Source organism: Danio aesculapii, chromosome 19, assembly GCF_903798145.1.
Source record: "Danio aesculapii chromosome 19, fDanAes4.1, whole genome shotgun sequence".
NCBI classification, from domain to species: Eukaryota; Metazoa; Chordata; class Actinopteri; order Cypriniformes; family Danionidae; genus Danio; species Danio aesculapii.
This window is the reverse complement of record NC_079453.1, coordinates 25,206,462-25,232,453: the sequence shown is the minus strand read 5'-3', so window position 1 is coordinate 25,232,453 and position 25,992 is coordinate 25,206,462. Positions and strand designations below refer to the sequence as shown.

The following is a 25,992-nucleotide window of genomic DNA, read 5'->3' as shown; positions in this document are numbered from 1 at the left end:
CGAGGCTCGAACCAGCGAGCTTCTTGCTGTGAGGCCATCATGCTGCCCACTGTGCCTTTTTTAGATTCAGTATTTAGTAATATAGCATTTTAATTTAACCTTATTTTTTTCAGTTGATTGACATGGCTACAGTTCTAATGTTCTAGGCTTTTCATATAATTAAAAAAACTGCACCAATGTACAATAGTCTGTTAATAAACTGATGATGGCCTGTTGAGTATTATATTAATCAGATCAATGCTTATTTGATTTCAGATTTATTTTAATTAAAGAAATCACTTCTTACTAGTTTTAGTTTACAACATCAATACAGGCGGAGGAGAAAAAAGGACATCACAAAGCAATATGTAAAAAGAAAAAAAAAAGTATAATTAATTTATAACATTCAGACATGGTTGAACGATATATTCTGGCCACTGTCTTACATGTGCTACTGTAAATATGTTTATTGCTAGTATTAACATTTTTTATTGTCAAACAAATGTCATATTAATATTAATTTTAGCTCTAAAATAATATATAAAATAATAATAAAAACATACAACAACAAGAAGAAATAGTTTCCCTAATATTTTGTGATACTGTTTGTCTTCTCACAAGTCATTAGAATGATCTGCTGAACAATCATCCCCACTCCAGCATTCATTTTAAAGGGATAGTTCACCCCCCAAAATTAATTGTCATCATTTATACATCCTCTACTTTTTCCAAACCGGTTTGAGTTTCTTTCTTCTGCTGAACACAAAAGATTTTGGGAAAAATACTTTTGGGGGGAAACAAAAAAAAAAAAAAAAAAAATGCTATTGACTTCCTTTTTTGTTCCTGCTACGAATTTCAATGTTTTCCTCCCAATATTCTTCAAAATGTGTAGTTTAAAGTCAACAGATAAAAAAAAAAATTATCATTACTTAAGTGTGAGTAAATGTTAATTTGTGGGGTGAACTATCCCTTTAATTGCAACTTGTGAATATTCATGAGCAGATGGCAGGACAGAGCGGAAACTCTGTTCATAGATGACGAAGTAGTCAGGATTCAAGCATAATCAAGCAGATCAGGTTTTCAACTCACAGTATGAACGACATTTTAAGGAAGGTATATTGCATATTCATTTTTATTATATTAGCACACCACAGAACTTGATTTTGACCTTTTCTAAGGTGAACTGGAGAAAATGTTAGCGATCCTCTCCACTGGAACAGTGTTGTCATGGATGAGAAGAGCTCAGAGACCAACTATAAACACAAATCAATTATTCTGTACTGTCAGGAGGCACAGAACAATCCTGCAGGCTTTCCCAGAGTTCACTGCCCTCATGATCACTTCTCTAAATGGCAAAACATAGCAACAAATCCTAAAGCCATGTGCCATTTTTAAATGTTAAAATACTTAATTTCTATCACAATCTATAAGTTCAAATATATAATTTTGTAGGCCAAACGGGTTGTATTTACCATTTCCATAATAAGTCCATTAGTTGTTTTTTTTTTGTATTATTTTAATATATACAGTTTAATCTTACCCCCCCTTAGATTTTTTTTTCTTTTTTAAATATTTCCCAAATTAAGTTTAACACAGCAGGAAATTTTCACAGTATGTCTGATAATATTTTTTCCTCTGGAGAAAGTCTTATATTTTTTATTTCGGCTACAATAAAAGCAGTTTTTTATTTTTTATGAACCATTTTAAGGTCAAAATTATTAGCCCATTTAGGCTCATTTTTTTTTCGAATGTCTACGGAACAAACCATCATTATACAATAACTTGCCCAATTACCCTATCCTGCCTAGTTAACCTTTGTTTGTTATTAAAAATAACAAATTTAGCTAAATAAAATCTGAAAATAATATATTTAAACATAAGCATAATATGTAAATTAGATTTTTAAAGTTTTTTTTAAAGTAAATTAGACTCTTTAAAGTTTTAAAGAGACCACAAGTCAGCCAGTTTCTATCCTCTTGAATTAATCGAGATGTGTTTTGCTTCTGTGCCCTATGTAAACACATTTTTGCATGTAAAATGTGAAAAAGCCAAATGAACATCCAACTTCCCTCTTATTACTTCACTATGAATGAATGGGTTGCTGAGCACCAAACAACTATTGTATATAATCAGAAGTTCAAATGTTTTTGCATCATTGCATCTTATCTTACCAAATGCCCCTTTTAAAACATTGCTACCTTTATTTCAAAAGATTTTAAAATCTTCTGTATTGAAGAACATTTACAATGTTTTACATGTATCTGCATTTGAAAACATTTGTTAAAGAGTTTCTATTATTACAAGAAAAGTGACTCAGTTATGCATTCTATTTGCTCAAAAGATTGGGCTGCACGATTAAAAAAAAAAAAAATATCTGATCAAAATTGCAATTTAAAATGTGATTTACTATAATTTCATAAAAGAGCTGCAAGTTTAATGTGGTGGTTTTAACAGCACCAAATAAAGACCAAGCATAATCAAAGTACGCTACACTATCCTACTGTTTATTTAAAAAAAATGTCAATAAAGTTGTCAGTTGTCATGACAAATTAAGAAAATAACTTCAGTATTTTAAATCCAGTAAAATGAATTCTACATAAAATCATAGATAGATAGATAGATAGATAGATAGATAGATAGATAGATAGATAGATAGATAGATAGATAGATATATATTTAAATCCTATTTTATATATTTAATACAAGCAGTCAGATTTATGAACAGTACCTTTAATTTTACCTGCTCAAAAAAAAACACACTATTTTTGAGTGCATCAAACAGAACTCAAATACATGCATAAAACAGCATGAGCATTTATAGCAAATAAACTAATGTAAATAATATCCTGCTTGCCTTTAGAGCGTTGTCGAGAGAGTTCTTAAATGCCTGTTTAAGAAAAGAACGGGCATAATAATGCGCGGTTATGACAGCTTATCTGTCATGTATCTGGATCCACAAGTGTCACTGTAACAGCCGAGATAGAGGAAACGTTATTTCATGCAAGCAGGTCAAATATCCAGAGAGAGAGTGAGTTTACAGATTTAATTTTCATCAGCAGTGAAATAGAGGTTCATGGGTTCTTCTGTAACAGTTGTCTGCTAGAGTGTTAGAGTGCTACTCAAGCTGACCTCTCCCGTCATAGTAATAATCTGGGTGAAAAAAAACAAAAAAAAAAACAGCTTTTGCAATTTGAAAATCGCATCTTTTGCAATCGCGATTTCGGTTTAAAAATTATTATTCGTGCAGGCCTTTCAAAAGAGATAGTTTAGCATTAACCCTGTAACTACATTTGTGTTCACACCTGCAAATCAAGGCTGTGGGTTTACAAACAAGTTTTCCCACGTAGGAAACTAGACACTCTGATTCTCAGTTGAACACTATGCAGTAATGTCAAAAATAATGTCATGCAGTCTTTTAGTACTTAAGACAAAACAATAATATAAGAATACCTGTAGTCCTAAACAGGTCAGCTTACTAGAACTAAAAAATAGGATCACATTAGTCCTGTTCGGTCTGCATTGTAAAAAGTAACATCCTACTGATTACTTAAAACCCTGAAAGGCTTGCTTCCCCAGTATTTGAGCAAACTTCTGTTGTTTTACAGTCCTGCATGTCTATTACTTTCAATTAATTCTAGACAATTGATTATGACTGGAATATCAAAAATGGCTTAAAGGTGGTAGATCCTTTTCATACAGTATCTGGTTCCTAAACTTTAAAACGGCCTTCCAAGCACAGGTGAGGAGGCGGCTAGGTGGTTAGTCTCAACACTTGCACGGAACTTGAGCCTACACCTTCACCACAACAGACGCTCATCAGGACCAAGACCATTGATGTTTTTTAGGGCGTACTCACACTATGTACAATTGCCTTGAACCAGGCCGAAGCGCGCTAGTCCCCCCCTCCAGTCTCTCCCGACGGCCCGTACTCACATTACATTCGGGCCTGGGCTCGCTTACATCACCGATGATGCGCTGTTCATTAAGCGCTTTCTTCAGTTATATCGTTTTAGTCGTTTGATATGCAGTGACACGCAGTCAAATATTTCGCCGAACAGATCAGCCACTTTTGACGCTCATAAACAACCGTAAAGTTCTCGTGCTGCAGGAATTAGGAGGTTTGCTGAAGGTTCAGCTGACGTTCAGTAAGGGGTTTGCATCTTTAATAAATCTACCACAGTTTGCGTTCATTGAACAGTAAGAATGATTAATAAATCCATATGAAACCGTCCTTGAAAAGTCACGTATCGTCTTTAGTTTCGGGCTCAGGAGCGCTTTGCACTCGCACTACAAGTGTACCCAAATGAACCGCACTCTGGCACACCTCTTCCAACCGGGCCAGGGCCGGCCAAGTGAACCGCGCCTGAGCCTGTGCACTCACACTTCTCAAACGATCCGTGAAACGGGCCTGGGCATGGTTCGGATAGCATAGTGTGAGTATGTCCTTAGACTGCATGCGCTGCCTTTTTTCCATTTAACCACAGACAAACTCCTTTGACTGAGCCTGGTTTCTCCCAAGGTTTTCTCTATTTCTGTCAACTGGTGGAGATTTGTTTCCTTGCCACTGTCAACTCTGGTGGACCATCCTTCAACATTGACATTTGAATAAAACTGAACTAAATCAGTTTTGAATAAACTAGAATTACACAAGGATTTTACCACTATTCTGCCTTCTGTTGAAATGTTAAATATATCCCAATAAACTAAAATACTGTTATGGCCTTTAAATCATTTTTCTACTCAATAATGTAAAGTGGCTTTGACTAGTATACACTGTAAAAAGCACCATAAAAATAAAAACAACTTACTTCCTTACAAACTATATTGCCATCAATTGGTCTGGCATGTAAAGTAGTTTTTTGCAGTTTTCGTGGATCAAAGTTGTACTGAAGTGTGATTTTTAAATTTTTTTGTAAAAACACAAAGAATAACAATAAGAATATTTTTGAGCAAACGTACCCTAAATCTACAACACAATTCTAAATGGATAACAAGTGTTACTTCTGTTAATTGAATTTAGGCTTCAAAATTCTCAAAGGTTTTCACTGTTAAAGATTTTCACCAACAAAATGTATAACAATCAGACACTAAAAACAGATTAAAAAAATAAATCTTACAGGGTTTTTATTGAGGAAACCAGAGTGAAGCAAACCTACAGATGACCTACAAAAATATTTCATTTATGCAGACAGGGATTTGCTGTAAACCAGTTTATGTGCTTGGTTTATTTCAGAGAAGCAAAACAACACTCAAACAACCGAGTGAGTTTGAGTTGGCACTACATGTTGTTTGACTAATGAGAGACAAAGGATCCATGAAACATCACTGAAAATGGTTGTAAATTTCTGAAGAAATGTAACAGATAATTAATAAAACTAAAATCTATTATTTAAAAAAGAACAAATAAAACCTTCCTGGTGTCACAAACACATTTGCAGTGACTGTTCAGGGAAGAGAAGAACAGAAAACGAGATGCATAAGAATTAATCTGTATTTTGCAGTTAACGTTGAAGCTGATTATACAGATCCTGTTTTGAGAACAAACATTCAGACAACACCCTGTTCCCTCATAGGTAAGCACATGGCCTGTGTGTGTGTGTTTATTTTGTATGTAAATGAGTGTGTTATAAAACCTGATCTTTTCAAACCTTTGACCAGTTATCAAAACTTGGATCAATAAACCTTATGGTTAAAAAGCAAGAAGTTGCTCACTCATAAAATAATAATAATAAAAGTCTCATAAACATTAGCAGACATAAAACACACAGTAAAAATATTATATAACCTCAACAGATGACATTCATTGGTAGCAAATGGCTTTAACTTTTTGCAACTATGATCGAGTAGCAAGTGGATGCCTGCTAAAATTACCTACATAAATTACATACAATTTCTTAAAAATAATACACAAATTTATTAAAAATGATACATAAAATTCTATAGTTTTGATTTTATAACAATAATCAGGTGTTAATTTCATATGATGACTTGTCTATTGATATAATATAGTACATAATATACTATTTTAGACTAAAATGCATCTTAGTGTTTAAGCTTCTGTAGTTGATCTGGGATTTAAGGGGTTAAATGTGTTCCATGAAAAATACAGACTGTGGAATGTACTTTTAACAGAAATAATATGTAAATTGAATTTACGAATGTGAAATGTTAAAAACAGTAAATTACTGGCAACCACAGCTGCTGGTATTTCTCCGTAAAAACAAGAAGAAAAAAAAAACACCACCACCGAAATACTGTAAAAACTTTGTGTCACCATTGTGGAGGATAGTAGAGTCTGTGTGCAAGTCCAAGATAAACTAAGAATATCAGATGTTATGCTGCCTCATTTATTTAAAGGTAACTGTATAGTTACTAATGCAGTGAAAATCTGTTTGCTTGGTAATTGCAATCACACATGAACACAATGCATTTGGTGACTTTACATTTTTGTGAACTAAGCTACATATTTGTAAAGTGAACTTTGTATCAGTTAATGAAATACGGTTATTTTCTGTAAATTTACACAGTTCTATAAAACAATTTTTTACAGAAAAATTCTGGCAACTGCGGCTACATGTATTTTTCAGTAAATTTAACGGATTTTTAATGATTCGTCAGCAATATTTATTTAAAATAGGTTTAACTGGTTTACGCCTTTGTTTAACCCATTTAAAATAAAAATACTACTACTATTGTATGTTTTTTTAGTGTAAAGCGGTATTCAAACTTTTAAACCAGCGACCCCCAATGTAAGATCGTTGAGAACTCGTGACTACCTACAACCAAAGCATATACAAACAATAAAAATAACTTTTTTTTTTAAGCAGCTCACAATATTTTAACTATATTTACTATACATTACAGGGGTCGAAATTAACATTTTTGCTTGGTTGCACTGGTGCTCCTAACTTTAAAAATTTTGGCACACCAGACAAAATTTAGTGGCTCCCACCAATTATCGCACTGTTACTCCAAGTTTTATAAACAAATTTATTGCATTTGAAATCAACACTAATAAAAACTAACAAGCAAAAAAATATGCATGCATGAGGAAAATGTCTCAACGAAATCCTGTTATCACAAGAAAATACATTCTTATTACATAATTGAGTGACTAAAAGATACACGGATGGGTGGTGTCTGATATTGCACAGATGCTTTTGACAGATACCTTAATATTTGCATACGTCATTTCAATAGCAATACCGGTCTTTTCATGAGCTGCCATATTAGTTTAATCTTAGCCATGCAAGCCCTTTTGCGATGGTGTACGTGGTGTTAACTTTTACATATAGCTGCACAGCTGACATCATCTGGCGATTAAATGAAGGATTAAACAGAACCTCTTGTGCTTAAAATGTGTAGATGTGGCAAACAGTTACCTGAAAATTCCGTCCCACAGACTTAACAGTGAATGCTTCAGTTATTTTCATAGCGGACTTGAAGCCAATGGAAGTCTTTTATCCACTCTTCGAAAAGTGTAGATGTTGGATTAACATTCACCAAATGATCACTAATCAGATGTGCCATTATTTGTAGCTTTAGGTGGTTTCTAAAACAAAATCTGTCAGTGTTGTTTTCATTCTCATCTTCAGCACTTTACATTTTCGCAGTTGTAGCTCCTGTCATCTGAAGACAGGAGGCATTGACTGAGTGATTGACAGCTGATTTTAACCAATCCATTCGCGTTCAGTGCTAGAGCAGTGGGCCAATAAGACGAGCGAGAAGGTGGGGCAAGCATTGCAGGATTTGTTTACTGCGGCAAGTTGACATGACAACAGTTTTAAACTGTTCCTGAGCACTGCGTTTCAAGTGCAAAGATGCATTCTGCGTGAATTTTGCCTAAATACTTTTTGAATTCATCAGTAATATCTTTAAAAATCTAAAAATATAAGCTTTCACTTGTAATACTGAAAAATATATATTATAATCACTGAAAATTACACAATTTTTAAATCACTCTCGCGACCCCTTGAAATTATTCTGCGACCCCCAGTTTGAGAACCACTGGTGTAAAGTACAGGCCAAATAAAAATGGTGTTTTGTTTTGTTTTTTGCAAGTGTCACCCGGGGCTAAGCTATAAATAAAGAAGATGTGTTTTCCTACTGTACCTCCTATTTAAAGACACTCTTTGAATGTGAAATGTGAAACAAAGCTTCTTATTTACTCACATATGGACTGAATTGGTTGAGCACCAAACAAGCATTGTACACGATCAGAAGCTAAACAAACCATTGCATCTTGGCTTACCAAAGATGCTTGCCTGTTTGAACAAAAAATAAAATAAAAAAATACATGAAAATAAACATGTAATCTAAATTTCAAAAGATTGTGGAGTCTTCTGTTTTGCAGGTCATTTAATAGTGATTTACACACATCTGCATCATAAACGAAAATCTGACGAAAATCTTATATTACAAGAATTGACTCCACATTACATTTTATTTGCTTAAAAGGGATAGTTTAGCATTAACCCTGTAACTAGCTTTGTGTTCATACCTGCAAATTAAAGCCATGGGTATACAAATAAGTTTTCTAGGAAATCCAACAAGTGGTGCTCCATTGCACTTTTCCAGGTAGGAAACTGGACTCTCAGAGTTAAACAGAATGCAGTAAAGAATAGGATTATATTACCGAACCAACTTCTACTGCAGATCATCATGCATTAATACAGAGTAAAACAAATGAGTAGCTCAGCAGTGAAACAAACACTACTGGTCAACAAATAACATGATGCTCCCTATCACCCGACTAAACCATTCTCACACTTTCACTGTAATTGAATCATTCTGCATGGTCTTGTGATGTGATTGTGATTACACTGAGTGAGAGCTTGTCAAACTTAATTGTCTTTGAAGCACATTAAACACACGTTGTTCAATGTAGCTCATGCATTATTTGTTAAAAATTTGAATAAATACAAAGAGCATCTGCTGTAAATGTTTTCCAAAAGACACAATATTTAATTTAAGTGCACATTAAATGTATTTCATAACCATAAGAGTAATTTTATACATACAGTGGTGTAAAAAAAGTGTTTGCCCGCTTACAGATATATTTTTTCACATTTATTGATAATTATTATCAATTATCATATATAAATACTTCTAAAATTATACTAAGCAGAAAAATTTACATAATTTTGACAACTCTCTCTCGTTTTTGCAGGTTACAGAAAACGTCAAAGGTCACGTGCAGCACATAGCACACCAGTCATGTGCTACAGTATGTAAATGCTGTACAACATAAAACCAAAGTTTGATCTCAAACCAAACAAAACCTAAACACAGAGACAATGTCAAAATAAAGAGACAGCTAGTTGTTTTCAACATAAGGCCTATTTGTGTGATTATATAAATATATCTTCCGATTAGTCATGAATGACATTGGCTTTGTCTTCATTTGTCATATTAATTCTTTGCATCAAGCGATCAACTTCAAAAACCTGCATGTTTAATCATGTGAAAGACTTCAAATCATTTTGTAGGAATATCTGCACCGGGCTTGCAGCTACCATTAGATCTGCATGATATTGGAGAAAACTGATGTTTCCATATTTTGTTTTCCTGCGATATAAATTGTGATATGAACATAATTTCACAAGATGGCTTGAGTAACTATTTGGAAAGAATTCATCATTTTACATTGATTGGGATTTAGAGTGCATCTGCATATAATTATTAAAAAAAATTATACAAAAATATAGTAACAATGCACAGATGAAAACATTAGAACAAAAGTTAATTAAATATAGACAATGCTTCATGGTTAAATTAAATAGAAAGTGCTTCATGGTTTTCAGTGAAGTCTAACAACATTGATGTTAAAAATGCAATAATCAAATGTAAATTAACACGGTATATTCTTCATTTTTATAAATAAACACTTCATCTTTGTTAGTGGCAAACTTTATAATATCTTGTACCAAAATGGTTTAAATTAGCATGAAATCTTAGTCACAGGCCTTAAAAACACATTCAAATGAGAGTTTTTCACACCGTTAGAACATGTTAGATCAGGTCATGTTATAGGTCATGCCCAACACGACATTGCAGAATCGCACATTGGAATATCGATGCTGAAACTATGTATTGTGCAGTCTTAATGGAAATGCTAATAGCAAATGGATAGCATTCATTTTCTTAGACCATTCTGAAGGTGTGAACAACGAACCATAAAGAGCAAACAAACAGCTCAGCGCTAATACAGCTTTACAGAGAGTTCAATCAATAAGAACATGACTTTTGAAGAAAACAGACAAGGTCCAACTCTGTCAAAGTGTAACCGGTGAGTCTGCAGTTCTCAGTGTGTTTGGCAGTTCATTATAGTACTAAAGGAAGCGGATGGAAAATTGTCTTATACACACAGACACACAGCAAATATGTCTTCACATCCTGTCATATTGTGCTACTTCCAAACTTGTTTATATAATAATGCTGCAATGCTGTGTTGTGTCAGCGTAAAAGGAAGGTTTCCAGGGAACTGAAAATGATGACTTTGATCCAAGCGCGTCTGTGACCCTGAGGTCAGTCTTTAGGATAGATTGTCAGCAACTGCCTCTCTCACAATCTCTGATTCTAATCAAACCCAAACACGTCAACACCTTAAAAGGGAAAATTCTCATATATATATATATATATATATATATATATATATATATATATATATATATATATATATATATATATATATATATATATATGTGACAAATATGATGAATGTTCTGTTTTGTGGAGGTCTGCCCCTTTAAGTGTGGTTTACTAATTTTGAGAGGATCACGTGCTTATGATCAACATGGCTGGCTCCTCATTAACTCCGTAATCTGACCAATTAGATGATTACGGAAGCATTATAAATAACCAGAGTTTTCACTCCAGTTTTCTTCGCCTTGAAGCTTCCCCCCTTCCACCCCTAATTCCTCCCCCTTTTCCGATAGGGCGACACGGTGGCCCAGTGGCTAGCACTGTTGCCTCACAGCAAGAACACCGCTGGTATAACCTCTTATTGGGCTGGTTGGTGTTTCTGTGCGGAGTTTACTTGTTCTCCCCGTTTCCGCGTGGGTTTCCCCCGGGTTCCCCGGTTTCCTCCTACCGTCCAAAAACAAACCATAGCCAATCAACTAAACCAAATTATCACCTAAAACAACTTTAGTTTACACTTCTCACACAGCGACAAGCAGGGGAGTTCTCGAGACCTACCTGAGCTCGAACTCCCCTCTCGCCCTTCTAACAGGAGGGAGCCCCGGGCTTGAGGATATTACGAGCTCAGGGCTCTTTCCCGGGACAGCATGCCAAATACGCTTTATTGATCATCAGCTAAGTTATTATCAGCTAACTCTTGAAATTGCAATAAAACCTTTCATAATACAACATTTAGCAATAAATATGAAAACTCTTGCAAAACTGACACTTTACATCCAATGTTCGCCAATATTGCTGGTGTGTGCTGAGGGCACACTATTATTAGTGCTCAAACTCTTAATCCTGAGAAACAGAGCCCAAAGTGTAATTATTATTATTCTGTCCACTGGGTGTGAACACTGAGCCAGGCTGTTGTTCACAGTCTGAAAAGAAACAGAGGAAACAGAACAAAAACATCCACAAACTTTTGAAGAAGGTAGAAACAACAGCAGCTTGTGTTGAGTGTGTATGCGTTTTTGTGACGCAGTATAAGGACAAACATTTGTGTAATGACATGGGTATGACAGTTATTACAAGAAGGTGGAGAATAACTGATGTCCTTATTTCTCAAAAAGCTTATTAATCCAGTTGACCACAACCTTTTTATCACTGCAGACTGGTCAACGATTTACCGCGGACCATTGTGGGGGTTCCATCAACCGCTTTCTCAGAGCAAGACAATCAGTCACTCTGATACACGTTTTATTACAAAGCACTGCAGTGTTTGGGTGTTCTGGTTTGTCTTAGATAATTTGTCTACCGAAATGTGTATATTCCATACAAGCTGAAGCAGATCGGTCAGTTCTTGTCACATGACTCGCGGTGCGCTTGCGGCATTTGTTCAAATACTAAACTTGCGCGAACTCTAGAAGACGCATTATGCAAACGGCCCCTAAAAGGCCGCCTTCATTTACGATCTCCAGCAGTTGATCTTCTTGCACAGACATGGTGAATTCACCTGATTTGTTGACAAATGGGTTGTGGATCTATTCCTTGCCGTTCGCGGGTTCTTCAGGGAGCCTTTTCCTCTTAGCAAAAAATTTTTCCAAAAACGTCTGTTTCTTACTCCTTTTGCTGCTTGTGGGTTATATTTGGCTGCTCAAGTGACCGAGATGTAACTGAGGGAATGCAATCATTTTTTAAAATAAAAGATTGTTCAGACTAAGATAATAAATAAAACACACATAATTAATGATTTCCTGTGCGGCCCGGTAGCAATTGATTCACAGACCCGTACCAGTCCGCAGGCCAGTGGTTGACGACCACTGTATTAATCACAGTTTTTTTTTCAGAAAGTAAAACTTTACACTATCCTGTGAGGGTTGGCTTTAGGGATGGCAATAGAAAATACATTTTATAAAGTAATAAACAAATGTAATGTCCCCACAATTCACAAAAACAAACCTGTGTGTGTGTGTGTGCGCGTGTGAGAGAGGGGAATGATATATATGCTACTCCACTCTAAACGAGTACATAGACATTTTTATCACTACATAACTTTGAGGAAAAAATCACTTGCACTGAAAAAAATGTGTGAACATGTCGAGCATCTGTGTTCACAATTCAAGTGCACACTGTATGCATGGAGTTTTGGGGGTCTTTGGGGGCTGGTGTACATAATAATTGTGCATAATAAGTACATGCACGATGAATACCTAATGAGGATGATAATAATGATAATAATAGTAATAATAATATTAATAATCATAAGAACACCACCTGACACGTTTCTTTCATTTCTACGACTGATGGTAGATTCAACTATACCCACATTTACAGAAATCAACAGTGCAGTGGAGTTGTAGGTTGAGTCTACAACCCAAACGCCGCAGTTCATACAAGATCTGGCATCTGGACAACCTTGGAACAAAATATTGATGTGATTATTCATATAACTATGTATGGGCCATAAAAGTGACTGGAGTTTCCCCAGGGAAATAAAAAAACAGGAGGAGGTGTTAAGATAGGTGTGAAATATGCGAGACTCCAGGGAAAAACTAAAGCGTTATGATGGCAGGTGTGACTAAGGCCTTGTGAGTTTGCAATGCTGAAACCACACATGGAATTTACAGTCAGCTTTCTAACAAAATGAACAAATAAATCGCAAGTAGGGCTTTAACCTGCTGAAGGATTGCTAATGAAAAATTACAATAGCAAAGCTGAATTTGGGGAAACATTAATGGATTTCACATGGCTATAATCTACAACCTAACAACCCACACAACAACCTTACAACCACCAATATGACATTGTAAATGTGGTTTTCAGTTCATGTAGTTTTACCAATGCAACACTTATTGACTTGTAAGTAGTTTATATGCACACAGTAACAGTATGCTAGTCTGCTTATATGTTCAGTTATTTAGATGATCAGCAAACACTATTTTTGCAGACTTCTTGAAATTTTAATAATATTACTCGTTAAAAGGAGAAAAATATTTATTATTACTTCCTTACTTCCTTTATTATTTATTATTATTCCCTTCTACGTCAGAGTTCTCCACAGCGAAATGCACCACCAATTACTCGGCCATATGTTTAACCTGCTGTTGTCCTCTCCCGCAACCCAGCCATGCACACACACACACAAACACTTACACTACCTGACAAAAGTCTTGTTACCCAAGTTGTAAGAGCAACAAATAATAACTTGACTTCTAATCGACCATGGAAATGTGTCAGAAGGTAGATTTTTCAGATGAATCATCTGTTGAACTGTATCCAAATCATCACAAATACTGCAGAAGACGTATTAGAACCCGCAAGGACTCAAGATTCTCACAGAAATCAGTCAAGATTTGTGAAGAAAAAAAAAATAATTTGGGGTTACATTCAGAAAGGGGGCATGTGAGAGATCTACAGAGTACATGGCAACATCAACATCCCGAGGTATCAAAACATTTGTGCTGCCCATTACATTACAAACCACAGGAGAAGGCAAATTCTTCAGCAGAATAGCGCTCCTCATACTTCAGCCTCCACATCAAAGTTCCTGAAAGCAAAGGTCAAGGTGCTCCAGGATTAGCCAGCCCAGTCACCAGACATGAATATTATTAAGCATGTCTGGGGTAAGATGGAGGAGGCATTGAAGATGAAGCCAAAGAATCTTGATGAACCCTGGGAGTCCTGCAAAAATGCTTTCTTTGCCATCCCATAGGACTTTATTAATAAGTTGTTTGAGTCATTGCAGAGATGCATGGATGCAGTCGTCCAAGCTCATGGGAGTGATCCATAATATTAATTCTTTTTCCACTCCACCATGACTTTAGATCCTATACTGTACGTTATTTCTGTTGACAAGACTTTTGTCTAAGCAAAGTCAGACCTTACTGTTCTAGTTAATTGAAAATCAAGACATGAGCATATTTTATTTTGGTAAAATAAGCATAATCTAGAGGCCTTTTCCTTTTAGATAAGCCACTTCTGATACCAAATATACCATATTTGATACCAACTAGAAGTCAAGTTATTATTTGTCGTTCCTAAATCTTGAATAGGCATCAAGACTTAGGCGTCAGGTAGAGCCAATTCACTATATCTAGTTCACCTACAGTATACCACAACTTTATACCGTGAGGAAAACCTGACAACATCAAATAGACACAAAATCACTTTCCAGAACCTTCACATTCACTGTTCCTTGCTGATGTAGTAATCTACCCATACCCATCTAAAATACAGAATCCATACTAATAGAGACAACTATAACAATAATAAACTTTATTTTTATATAGCACCTTTAAAAGTAGCATCTCAAGGCACTTTACAGACATTTCAAATGTGCAGTAGTAAAAGATACATACCAGGATACATGCAAAATAAAATGCAATAAAAAAAAGACTGAAGACTTATCTAGAGTCTTCCACTAATAAAATAAAATACCTCTATGCTTTCCTTAACCCCTCCATGTTCTAGCTTAATGTCTGAAACTTTGTAGTGCTAGCACTTTGTTTTGATTTAGTAGACGCTTTTATACAAAAGAACTTCCAATGCAAGGAGGAATATATGAAGACATTCATCATACAGAGACACTTTATGATATCGTATATCATAAATTCCTTTTCATACTCCTTGTTTGTAAGTTGTTTTGGTCTGGTTTGATCTGCTAAATGATAAAACTGTAAGCACACAAGAAGATGGGACCAACACACGAGTCAAAATATTTACTTTTGTACACACTAGAGATCTGAATCTTCTTTTGTGGATGGGTCATCATGATGTGGTACAGCACTGTGGAGACTAAACACGTGCGACAACTCAAAAAGTAAGCTGACGCTGACAGATATGAGTCATATTGTTTGACTTACTGTGTGTATGGAGAGGTTACTACAGGGCGTCTCTGCGAACACTTCATTTTTTTTCTTCTGAGTGAACTAGAGTAACCTCTGATCAGGCCGTCTGACAGCTTCCTACACACTGTGTTGAAGGATTTTAACCGGTCATCTTCAGAACTGTGGGTTTTAATCCGTCCTTTTACACTGATAACAGATCAGTTGCCTACTGGACAGCATTTAATTTGGCAAAACAGACCAACACTGAAATCAGATAAGTAGCTGAGAGAGACTGTTGTGTCGCATAGCAGTAGTGATCATGACAGTGATGATGGAAGAGGGGGCGGCTTCAAGTGACCTACAGTGACTCCTTGATGTTTGTCTTAGTCAAATGTTTCCTGTAACTTAAAGTAATTAACTCTGGTGCTATTTGGATTTGGAGATGAATGATATTGCAAATTATGTGGCTTGTTGAGAGTAAGGCTATGAATCCAGACAAAAGGGTGTTTATGTTAGACAGAGTGATTGCATCTGTGGCCTTCTACTGAATAATACACTACCATTCAAATGTTTGGGACTTTCTAAAGTTTCTAAAGATAAAAAGTTATTATATTTTATACAAGGTTGAATCTTTTTGATCAAACAAGTAGTAATTTTCTGAAATGTTTTAATTTATTTATTTTTTTTATTTATTTTATTTAATTTTTGTCTGTAAACGATACAATTTCAGTAACCATTCTGCAATTTGATTCCCCAGAAATCATTTTAAGAAAAGGCTATTTTTTTTCTTAAAACTTCATTGTACAAACAAGAAAACATACAAATAGCAACAACCCTGAAGAGCGTCATAAACAATCCTTTAATTTAAAGATAAATATTCTAAAATTGCTCCAGAAGACACTTTCAAACATCTCCCTTAAAATATTTCCTGTATAAAAACATTTTCTAATACCATTTAAAAATACACATTCTTTTAAAACTTTTATCGTCAAAATATTCTTACACAAGTCACAAATAGGGTTTTCTTCCCCTTTCAATAAATACGAGTGTGTTAGCCTTGAGTGTCCGATTCCACATCTCTTAAAGGCTCAAAACTGTTGTAATGTTCATTTTGAGTGAATTTTACATTGGCATTAATTTTTAAGAATATAATTGACATAATATTTTGGGATTAATATTAATATTTTATAATAATATTAAATTATTATTTAAGAATAATATTTATTATTAAATAACAATAATAATAATAAATATTTAATCATACTTGTTGCAATTATTATTATTTAATAATTATTAATAATAAAGTAATATTTTTGGTTAATATTTTAATAATTCATATTATTATTATTTTGTTGTTTTAATATTATTATAATGCGTTTACTAAGTTTTTATATATATATATATATATATATATATATATATATATATATATATATATATATATATATATATATATATATATATATATATATATATATATATATATATATATATATATATATATATATATATATATATAGGCATGTTCTTTTTAAATGTAAACTTTATAAATGTAAACTTTATAAATGCTTTGGCAATACATTTGTAACATTTGTCAAAAAAAAGCAATTATTAAATTGAATTGAATTAATATTTTAGGTGAATCCAACTGTCATTAATGACTATGACAGAAAACAAATCAGGACATTCCTGTAAACCTTCATTCATTTGTTCAAAACTACTTTCTTGCCCCAAATTCAATCTGTCAGTTACACGAGTTTTCATGGTTTAGTCAAAAGGTCAAATTACTGGACAGACTGTATTGATTCTAAAGTTTCTCAACGCTTGTCACAGACTAAACTGTATGTCAACAGATAATGCCATTTTCTCAGTAAATAACTGCCTTTTATAATCAATATATTCTAAAAATGTTGGTTGAATTTCCTGTCCTACTCTTTTTGTCACTAGCATCCAAAATTTGCCCAAGAAAGCAAAAGTGTGGCCCATCTCGGGTCTATTCAGAGTCATGTGTGAAAGAGTGCAATGAGGGCAGACACTGAAGAAATAACTGATGATTTTAACTGTACAAAATCATTTCAAATACAAGGTTCGCTTGCATTTTTGATACAACGCACTTGACAAGCTACTCAAGTTTGTAAGCGTTTTCTCACTTAAGAAAAACTCCTGACACCACCAGTGAAAAACTGACCTTGAGACATGATTGAAGCGGTTTAATTAGCTGACTTGAGTTTTTAAATGCAGCAATATGCTGCTTCTTCAAAACGAATAATTCTAGCACAGCAATTTTAGAATCTGCATATGACCTTGCGAGGTAGAATGATGGGTACTTTAAGCCAGCGTTGCCCACTTGACCGCTTCTGAATTGATCACTGAAAATGCTTGTTAATATCAGAGGCCCAGACTTAAGGAACACTGAACTACACTTATGCTGAATTCAGACTGCATGATTATCAAAATAGTCGCATCACAGATGTTTTCACACTGCATGACTATCTGGGGTAGCATTCTGTTGGTGCTGCGTTTACACTGCAGGATAGATCGGTGATGGTGTTTCACTGCATGACTTTACAATAGGAGAATCGCAGACAACTCGGTCTGGAAAATGTGTCTTAACCAAACACAAGCAAGCAAAAAGTGAAACATCGTGAGAAATGGAAATGGAAACAACGTGAGGTCATGTAGTAAATCTATTGTTATTTCTAGCTTTTGGTAGATTGTGTGCTTATTTTGCTAACCTGGCTTTTGAAAGGAATTAGCAGTTTCTCTTTAACTTTTTTGACCCGGTTGTGGTATTGCTCAGATGACACGTCAAACGGACATGGGTGCTCCAGCCAAATTTCCACTAGTTTTTCCTCCATTTCATGCATCCAAATAGACCGAAAAGAAGCCCTACCGATTTGCCTGTGATTTCAGGAATTTGTTGGCGATATCTCAAAATCTGTCGGAGAGTCAAAACTGGGCCTAAAATTATGCAGTCTGAACCAGCATTAGTCTCATTTGCTAATAACCATCAGTGATTGTGATTTATACACACCTTGCCTTTCACTATACACATGCATATATCAGCACTATTCAAAGAAACCTTGTAGCTCTTTTCTTACTCTTAAATTGCTCAGCCTGAAATACATTTAACATGAAATATTTAATTTCATTAATAATATCAATTATTTTGTATTATAGAATAAATATAATAATTATACATAACAGACATAATGTCAAGCTAAGTTTAAATTTATCATTCATAACACTGGTATTAAAGTGGGGAGAATGTGTGTATTTTGCAAACATTTCATTTCAGTTGTTCCTATTTTTTTAAATGAGTAAATCTTAGTAAATGAGACCCATTACGTTGGCATATATATTTATATACACAAGCATCAAAAATATTAACAATATCAACTATGCTTCATAAAGACTAAACTAGAAATGCATCACTGATACGTTCAACACTTTAGTCAGTCTAAAAACCCATATATTATCAATATCATCAATTATACACATTGATTTGTTAAAAAAAAAAAAAAAAAGTCAAAAAAATTCTACTGAAAATAATAATAATAATAATAATAATAATAATAATAATAATAATAATAATAATAATAATAATAATAATAATAATAATGTAAAACCCAATAAATGAATAGAATTCAAACCAACTGAGTACTAGACTTGGGCAATAATACTGTAATATGGTATACCGTAGGATCTAAAAATAGCAACGGTATCAGTTTCAATATCGTTATACCATCATAAAAAACAATGCACTTATATAGGAGATTAAATATTAAATATCATTTATTTAATGCCAAAAAATGCGTATGCGTATGCGTGATTGTCATCACGGGACAGTGTGGAGGAGAGAGAGAGGTGAAGATGGCGAGTCACGCACCAAGTGACCTGGGGCCTCATGTATCAACGCTGCGTACACACAAAAACTTTGCGTATGCCATATTTCATGCTCACGTTTGGATTTACTAATGATGAAATTAACATGAGAATGTGCGTTGGTCCACGCCAACTTCATGTCTGGCGTACGTGCATTTCTTGTGTGTGTGTCTAGCAGGTATATAAGGTTTTCATTCCATGCAGTTGAACTGCGGTAAAGTTAGTGTGACGCTTGACATTCATTAGACATTCGATTTCAAACCTATTAAATTCTTTGCTCCTGTTATAGTTTGAGCCAAAAATAGGTCAGATAGGCATAAATAAATGCCCTTTATGTTGCAATAGGGTTCATTTCAAGATAAAAAAAAAATAACCATACAAATGAATTAAACAATTCAACCATACGAAATTATACAATAAAACCAGTACCAAAAATATCCTGCTTATTGCACAAGACTCTGTTTTTGTAATTAGCACTGTTTATTTATTTTTAAATATCTTTTAATGTAAAAATTGTAAAAGTCAATTAAACTCTGACACCATTTGAGATAAAATGTTCAAATCAACTCTAAAATTGTGTCGCCCACAATTGAGGCAACTCTCTTTTCAAAGGGTGTTAGTTCAGCATCCCGTTCCCCTGCCTGTTCAGTCCACACTTTGACGGTGCATCGCTGTTCTCCTCTTAACAACGAACCATTTCTTTTTTTAATTCACTGAGTGCAATCTTCAGACCCCACTGCGTTAACCGCGTCAGCTAAACTCTGCCACCCTTTTTTTTTCTTTTGTTATTAATTTCAGAGGACAAACTTGCAAATAACTGTTTTTCTCCGGTCTACCTCCGATAGGATCACCTCCAATTAACATTCAGTGAAGTTTCTCTTCTTGCTTGCTTGCTTGCTTTTTCATTTGGTTTTGCCAAAGTAGAGTTATTACCATATTTATTAGGGGGAGGAGGCAGGGAGGGGTTTTGCGCTTGTGCACCTGCGCTCAGTTTCACGTTAATTCGGATGTACAAAGAGAATATGCGTGGGATTCCGCATACGCAGCGTTTCATACATCTAAATTTTTTACTGCGTACGCACATTTACAGCTTTATGCGCACGCAATGTTTTAGTATGAATTCAACGAATTCAATGAATTCAAGTCTTCGTACATGAGGCCCCTGGTCTCGAAAAAGAACATAACCTCTGCAGTTTGGCAGTATTTCAGGTTTCGACTGAACGAGAAGGGAGATGTGGTAAACACGAACTAGAGGTCTGCATTCCCGCTGCTGTACCACAGGAGTAGACCGGATTTCTTGCGGTGCGGGAATAAAGTTCAGAATAAAACTCGAGCGCGCACGCCGTTTGTGTGTGTGTGTTAATGAGAGAGAGCGTGATGCTGTGTCGCTTGTTTGGTGCGGTCTATGTGTGTGTGTGTGTATATGTGTGTGAATGAGAAAGAGGGCGTGATGCTGTGTGTGTGTGTTTATACAGTCAGCTTGTTATGGGCTGTCTGGACTCTGTATCGTCTAGCTGGGTTGGTTTTGCTCTTCTGTTCGCGAACACATTATCTCTTCCCCCGCGAATGTCGCATATACGGTATTCAGTTTCTGAATGGTTTAGGCACAAGCCAACAGTTTGGTGACGCTGTCTGAGCCTTACATCATAATTGTTTTTATTATGCATGGTAATACCATATACCGAGGTAAAATAGGGAGGAGATTTTGACGGTATAAAAATTTGGATACCGTCCAAGCCTACTTACTGAGCATTGTAAAACTCAATAAGTTAAGTCAACTTAAATCGTTTGAGGAAACCGATAGCTACAAACCACTTGAGTTAAAAAACTAATCTATATGAGTACAGTGAACTTACTCCATTTAAGTTGAATTAATGAGGTATTTCATTTTCTTAAATGAGTAGAAATAACTTTCAGTAAATTGAGTTAACTACACTCATTTCATTTGATAAAGTAGACTGTTGGGTTTTACAGTGAATATATGGATTAATAAGTTGACCACATATGTTTTTTAAATTCATCATAACTTAATCATATGTCAAGTTTTTATAAGTTATAAAAGCCATTTTAAGTCAGTTGAAGGTAATTTAAGCTAATGTGACTCATTGGGTTAATTGATTCAACCTAAACCAAGTTACCATGCAAATTTTAAAGTGTGGCATTATGTATAGTCAGTCAACATAGCCGATTCGAGATTTTTCCTTATGCCTTGTTTTACTTTGTTTCTTTAGCCTCTGCGTTAAGGATTGCTGCTATAATGGGGTGGTTGCGTTGCATGCATGGCAGTTGAACAGTGTACAGCTTTCATCACTGATGCAATTCCTAACACTATATTCACCCTGCTGATAAGAAGATCCTTCTTACTACAGTTTCAATCCCCATCAACACACACACACACACGCAGTCTTATATAACAACCCTCCCAAAGTCATGACATGAATGAGGACACGTACCTGACTGAAATACAGTATGTGAGTATGTGTGTGTGTGTGTGTGTGTGTGTGTGTGTGTGTGTGTGTGTGTGTGTGTGCCATAAAACAGCCAGCAGTATAAACATTTATCTTCTAGAGTCATTTAACAATAAAAAAATAAATAAATAGGCAGAGAGGTTTAGTAAAAATCTGATAAGGTGCAGTCAGACGTACAGTAAAGCCCATAATGCTGATCCAGAGCAGCAACACACATAGCCTGTGTCCACTAATGACCTTTTAAGCGTATACATATGATCTTATAAAATCTTATAAGCTGCAAAAATATATAATAAATAACAACTTGAGAATTACTATGCAGAGTATCTAAAAATCATGAGACTCGTAAAAGAAACAAACCTCAATCCTTGACAAAAGGCCTAAAAGAAAGATGAAAGAATTTGATGAACAAACTGGATCATTCAAATATCTAATAATATCCAGCTGGATGAAAATAAAATTATTCAGAGAAACCAAAGAGTGGCAATCTGTGGACTGTCATTTGATAGTTATATTTAATCTAAGATGCTGGGCTATCTTACTTCCATAACATGTCTCCTTTTAAACGAATGAAAAGAAAATACAGTGTTTGTTCTACTATACTTTAAATATTTTACTGTAGATTTAAGTGAAAACAGAGTACAAAAAGTCAGGCTCCGTAAGTAAAAACTTAATTTTCCATCTTAACAGTAATGGATAAATCTTTAAACGCAGACTTGTGAGCTCTGAGGAAATGTATGTACATATATATATATATATATATATATACACATGATTTTGTAAAACCTGATTCATTAACATTTTTTACATTTCATTAATTTTTTTAAATAATCTAATTTAATACTGTAATTTGTGCAGAAAAACTAGATTACCCATGACACTGTAGGAAATAATGTGTACCAAAAGATCAGTTCCAACCACTCCTAAGCACTAAGGTTGTCGCGATACCATTAATTAATCTTACAATACTATACTAGCTAAATTATCATGATACCAAGTAGAATTGCAATACTGTAATTCAAATTCAACTCAAATTAGAACTCAAAAAATAACCTGCATTACAAAGAAAATGGTCAGAAATCCTATATTTTATGTTATAATAAGCCTACTTAAATGTAATAAATAATTCCCTTAAGGCCAAAAAATATTATTTGCACCCCACTTCAGCTAAAATTATCCATTCTATTTGTTTATTTTGTAGATATCTGACCAACAAAAATACATAAATATAAAGATACAAATTATACAGAATGAAATTTGTTACAAAAGAGCATTTTTTCCCAACAAAATTAGGCTATATTAAGTGTTTGTTTTTTTTTCAATGTTTCCTGTTGCTCTTTTGGGTTTTTCATCATTTTTTTTTCAATCTTATCAGGTAGCAGTCCAAAGTAATTTAAAATTTCACTTTGTGAGTCGTTTTAAAGAGATTGTCGTGGTTGTTTAGCTACTAAATCATATTAGCAGGAAGAGAAATGAACCAATTAAGATATGCGTTCGAAGTGTAGCGTTGCAAAAAGGTTTCTGTCATTTCCAATCCCTTATGGGATTGTGGTTCTTTCTCTCATTACATTCACACATTTTTGTCTTTTTGTCATTCACCCTTGTTTGGTTTATTCATTCATTCATTCATTCATTCATTTATTTTCCTTCAGCTTAGTCCCTTAATTCATCAGGAGTCACCACAGCGCAAAGATCCACCAACTTATCCAGCATTTGTTTTACACAGCTGATGCCCTTCCAGCTGCAACCCAGCACTGGGAAACTCACACTCACTCACACCAAGGACAATTTAGTTAATCCAATTCACCTATAGCACATGTCTTTGGACTGTGGTGGAAACCAGAGCACCTGGAGGACACCCATACAAACATGAGGAGAACATGCAAACTCCACATGCCAACTGACCCAGCGACAACCCCTTTGTTGCCCTGTTTGGTTTATGTACTTTAGTACGTTTTTTTTAAACCTAATAGGTAAAATACATCCAAAACCAGCACTGCTAAAAACTGAACAGGCACTAATTCACTATATACACATTACATAACTTTTTGCAGATTTATTTATCTGTAGCGTTACAATATGTCAGTTTCACTTTCACATATCAACCATTTATTCCTATACTCTGGAGGTTTCTTTTTCCTAGCACAATTTTAACAGTACTTCTGGTTTATGGAGTACTAAAATAGATCAACAATCCCCTCTGTAAAAACTTTTAACTCAATATGTCAACAAAGTCTAATTTCAACCCTGGCTTCATTTAATATAAATAAAATAAAAATGTTATATAAAAATAATTCTGAAAATGAAAATCTATTCTGAAAGTACTTTGATTAATCAACTGAGGAATATAAATCTTTTACAATACATATTAAATATCTGTGCTAAACAGCTCAAAATGACCAAATACCTGCAGAGAAGTTCAGTGGTTGTACAGTGCTGATGTGTAGTGATAGCAGTTTAATGACATGGGACTGTACTGACAGATTCACTTATTAATGCAACATGATAATCGTCATCATGGATACTTTAAAATCATGGACACGTTACATTTTCAGCCTATATCCCAAAAATATTGCACATTGTGCATGTTTGAAACCATGAAGGTGGTACAAACAAGACACACTGAATTACCATAATACATTTCCCATAAACGACCACATATTTCAAAGCAGGCTGTCAAACTTACTTGTACATTAGAAAAAAAATATGCGTGTAAGTTTACTCACTCGTTTTCTAGTAGGGTCATACAGACCACCTCTTTCACCCCCGGGTTGTTTGCCTTCTCACTGGAGCAGCGCTGCAGGTTCCAGGTGGCCACCCGCACCACGGGCTTCCCATCTCGCGTGCCCGCTGGAGGCTCCACGCACGGCCGGACGGAGGTGACGAGCGGAGGTCCACCGAGCGGGACGTCCTGCTCATCGCTCTGGACACTGAAGGACGTGGGACTCGGGTGCGTGAACCCTCCATTAGTGTTGGTGGATGGTGTCCTGGAGCGCTCCACGAACACCTGGAAGCGGATGCGGTCCAGCAGGGATGAGTTGATGTTGGCCACTTTGACCAGGTCCTCGATGCTTTTGAACGGGCCGTGAACGGAACGGAACTCTACAACGTTCTTGGCGATTTTCTCGGTGATGCCGCGGACGCTCATGAGCTGCGGCGGGGTGGCCGTGTTGATGTTGACGCCGGTGCACGGCAGGTGCTCGTGCTCTTTGCGCAGGGACGAGGGCGAGTGATTGGACGAGCTGTTCTTGCTCGACACGCAAATCTCTAGTTTTATAGCCTCTAGTTTAGTCGCACCGACACCGCTGACCAGCGCCAGGTCCTCTACTTTCTTGAATCCGCCGATGCAGTCCCGATACTCCACGATGTTCTGAGCCACCCCACGGTTTACGCCCGGTAGAGTCATGAGCTCCTCCTCGGTGGCGGTGTTGATGTTCAGCCGCTCCTGATTCACTAGGATGTGGCTGAAGTTGCACGCCGCGCTGAACTTGCGCTTGCCTTGGCAGAAGTCCGTAGGGTCCTTGGGAATGGACCGGTGGCACCCGAGATTCCCACCCATGTGTGTCGGTGATTCAGCGCGCGAACTGAGAATGAAACCCGTCCGGACCGCTAACGTTACACGCTGTGCGTGGAAGACCCTGGTGGCACATAGACTAATCCAAATGTACGAACTTGTTATTTAAAGCTGCGACTTCACACATACCATGACATACAAACAAGTCCGTCTCAGTTTTAGCAGAATTCGTCGTGCTTTCTCAGTCTGGCAGCGGAGGGAGCCGCGTCCATGTCGACGCTCTTCCAGGCAGACTGAACTGAGGTGAACTCTCTAGCGCCGCGGTTTCTATGCTTAATTGTCCGAGTCGTTCTTTGGAGTCGACTCTTTTAACGATTCATTCGAAACAATTCACTAAACGCTGTGATCTGAATGAAAGATGTACAAACTAGCACGCACATTTCGCATGCACATCTCCGTGAATTATTTTAATCGTATTGTTATTTATTAACATTTAAAACTGATTTATTTGAATCCTGTAGTGCACTAAATTTAACTATTTGACAATTATCACAATTAATCTATTTTAGTGTTTCCTTCAGACTATAGTTCTTCTATACGATTTTTGTAATGTTTAATTATTTTTTAATGTTTACCGTTTAATTATTTTAATCTGATTTATTAAAGTAATCTATACATTAACAATTGCATTTAT

At 35.4% G+C, this 25,992-nt stretch overlaps 1 protein-coding gene across 1 annotated transcript in view; it reads right to left on the bottom strand.

Moving 5' to 3' along the window:
- Window positions 1-25,605, bottom strand: part of eepd1 (endonuclease/exonuclease/phosphatase family domain containing 1) — a 49,094-nt gene extending 23,489 nt beyond the window's left edge. The window contains exon 1 of the mRNA XM_056480177.1: window positions 24,511-25,605. Coding sequence (XP_056336152.1) covers window positions 24,511-25,343 — 833 coding nt within the window. The 5' untranslated portion in view covers window positions 25,344-25,605. The remainder of the gene's footprint in view (window positions 1-24,510) is intronic.
- Window positions 25,606-25,992: the final 387 nt, after the last annotated feature.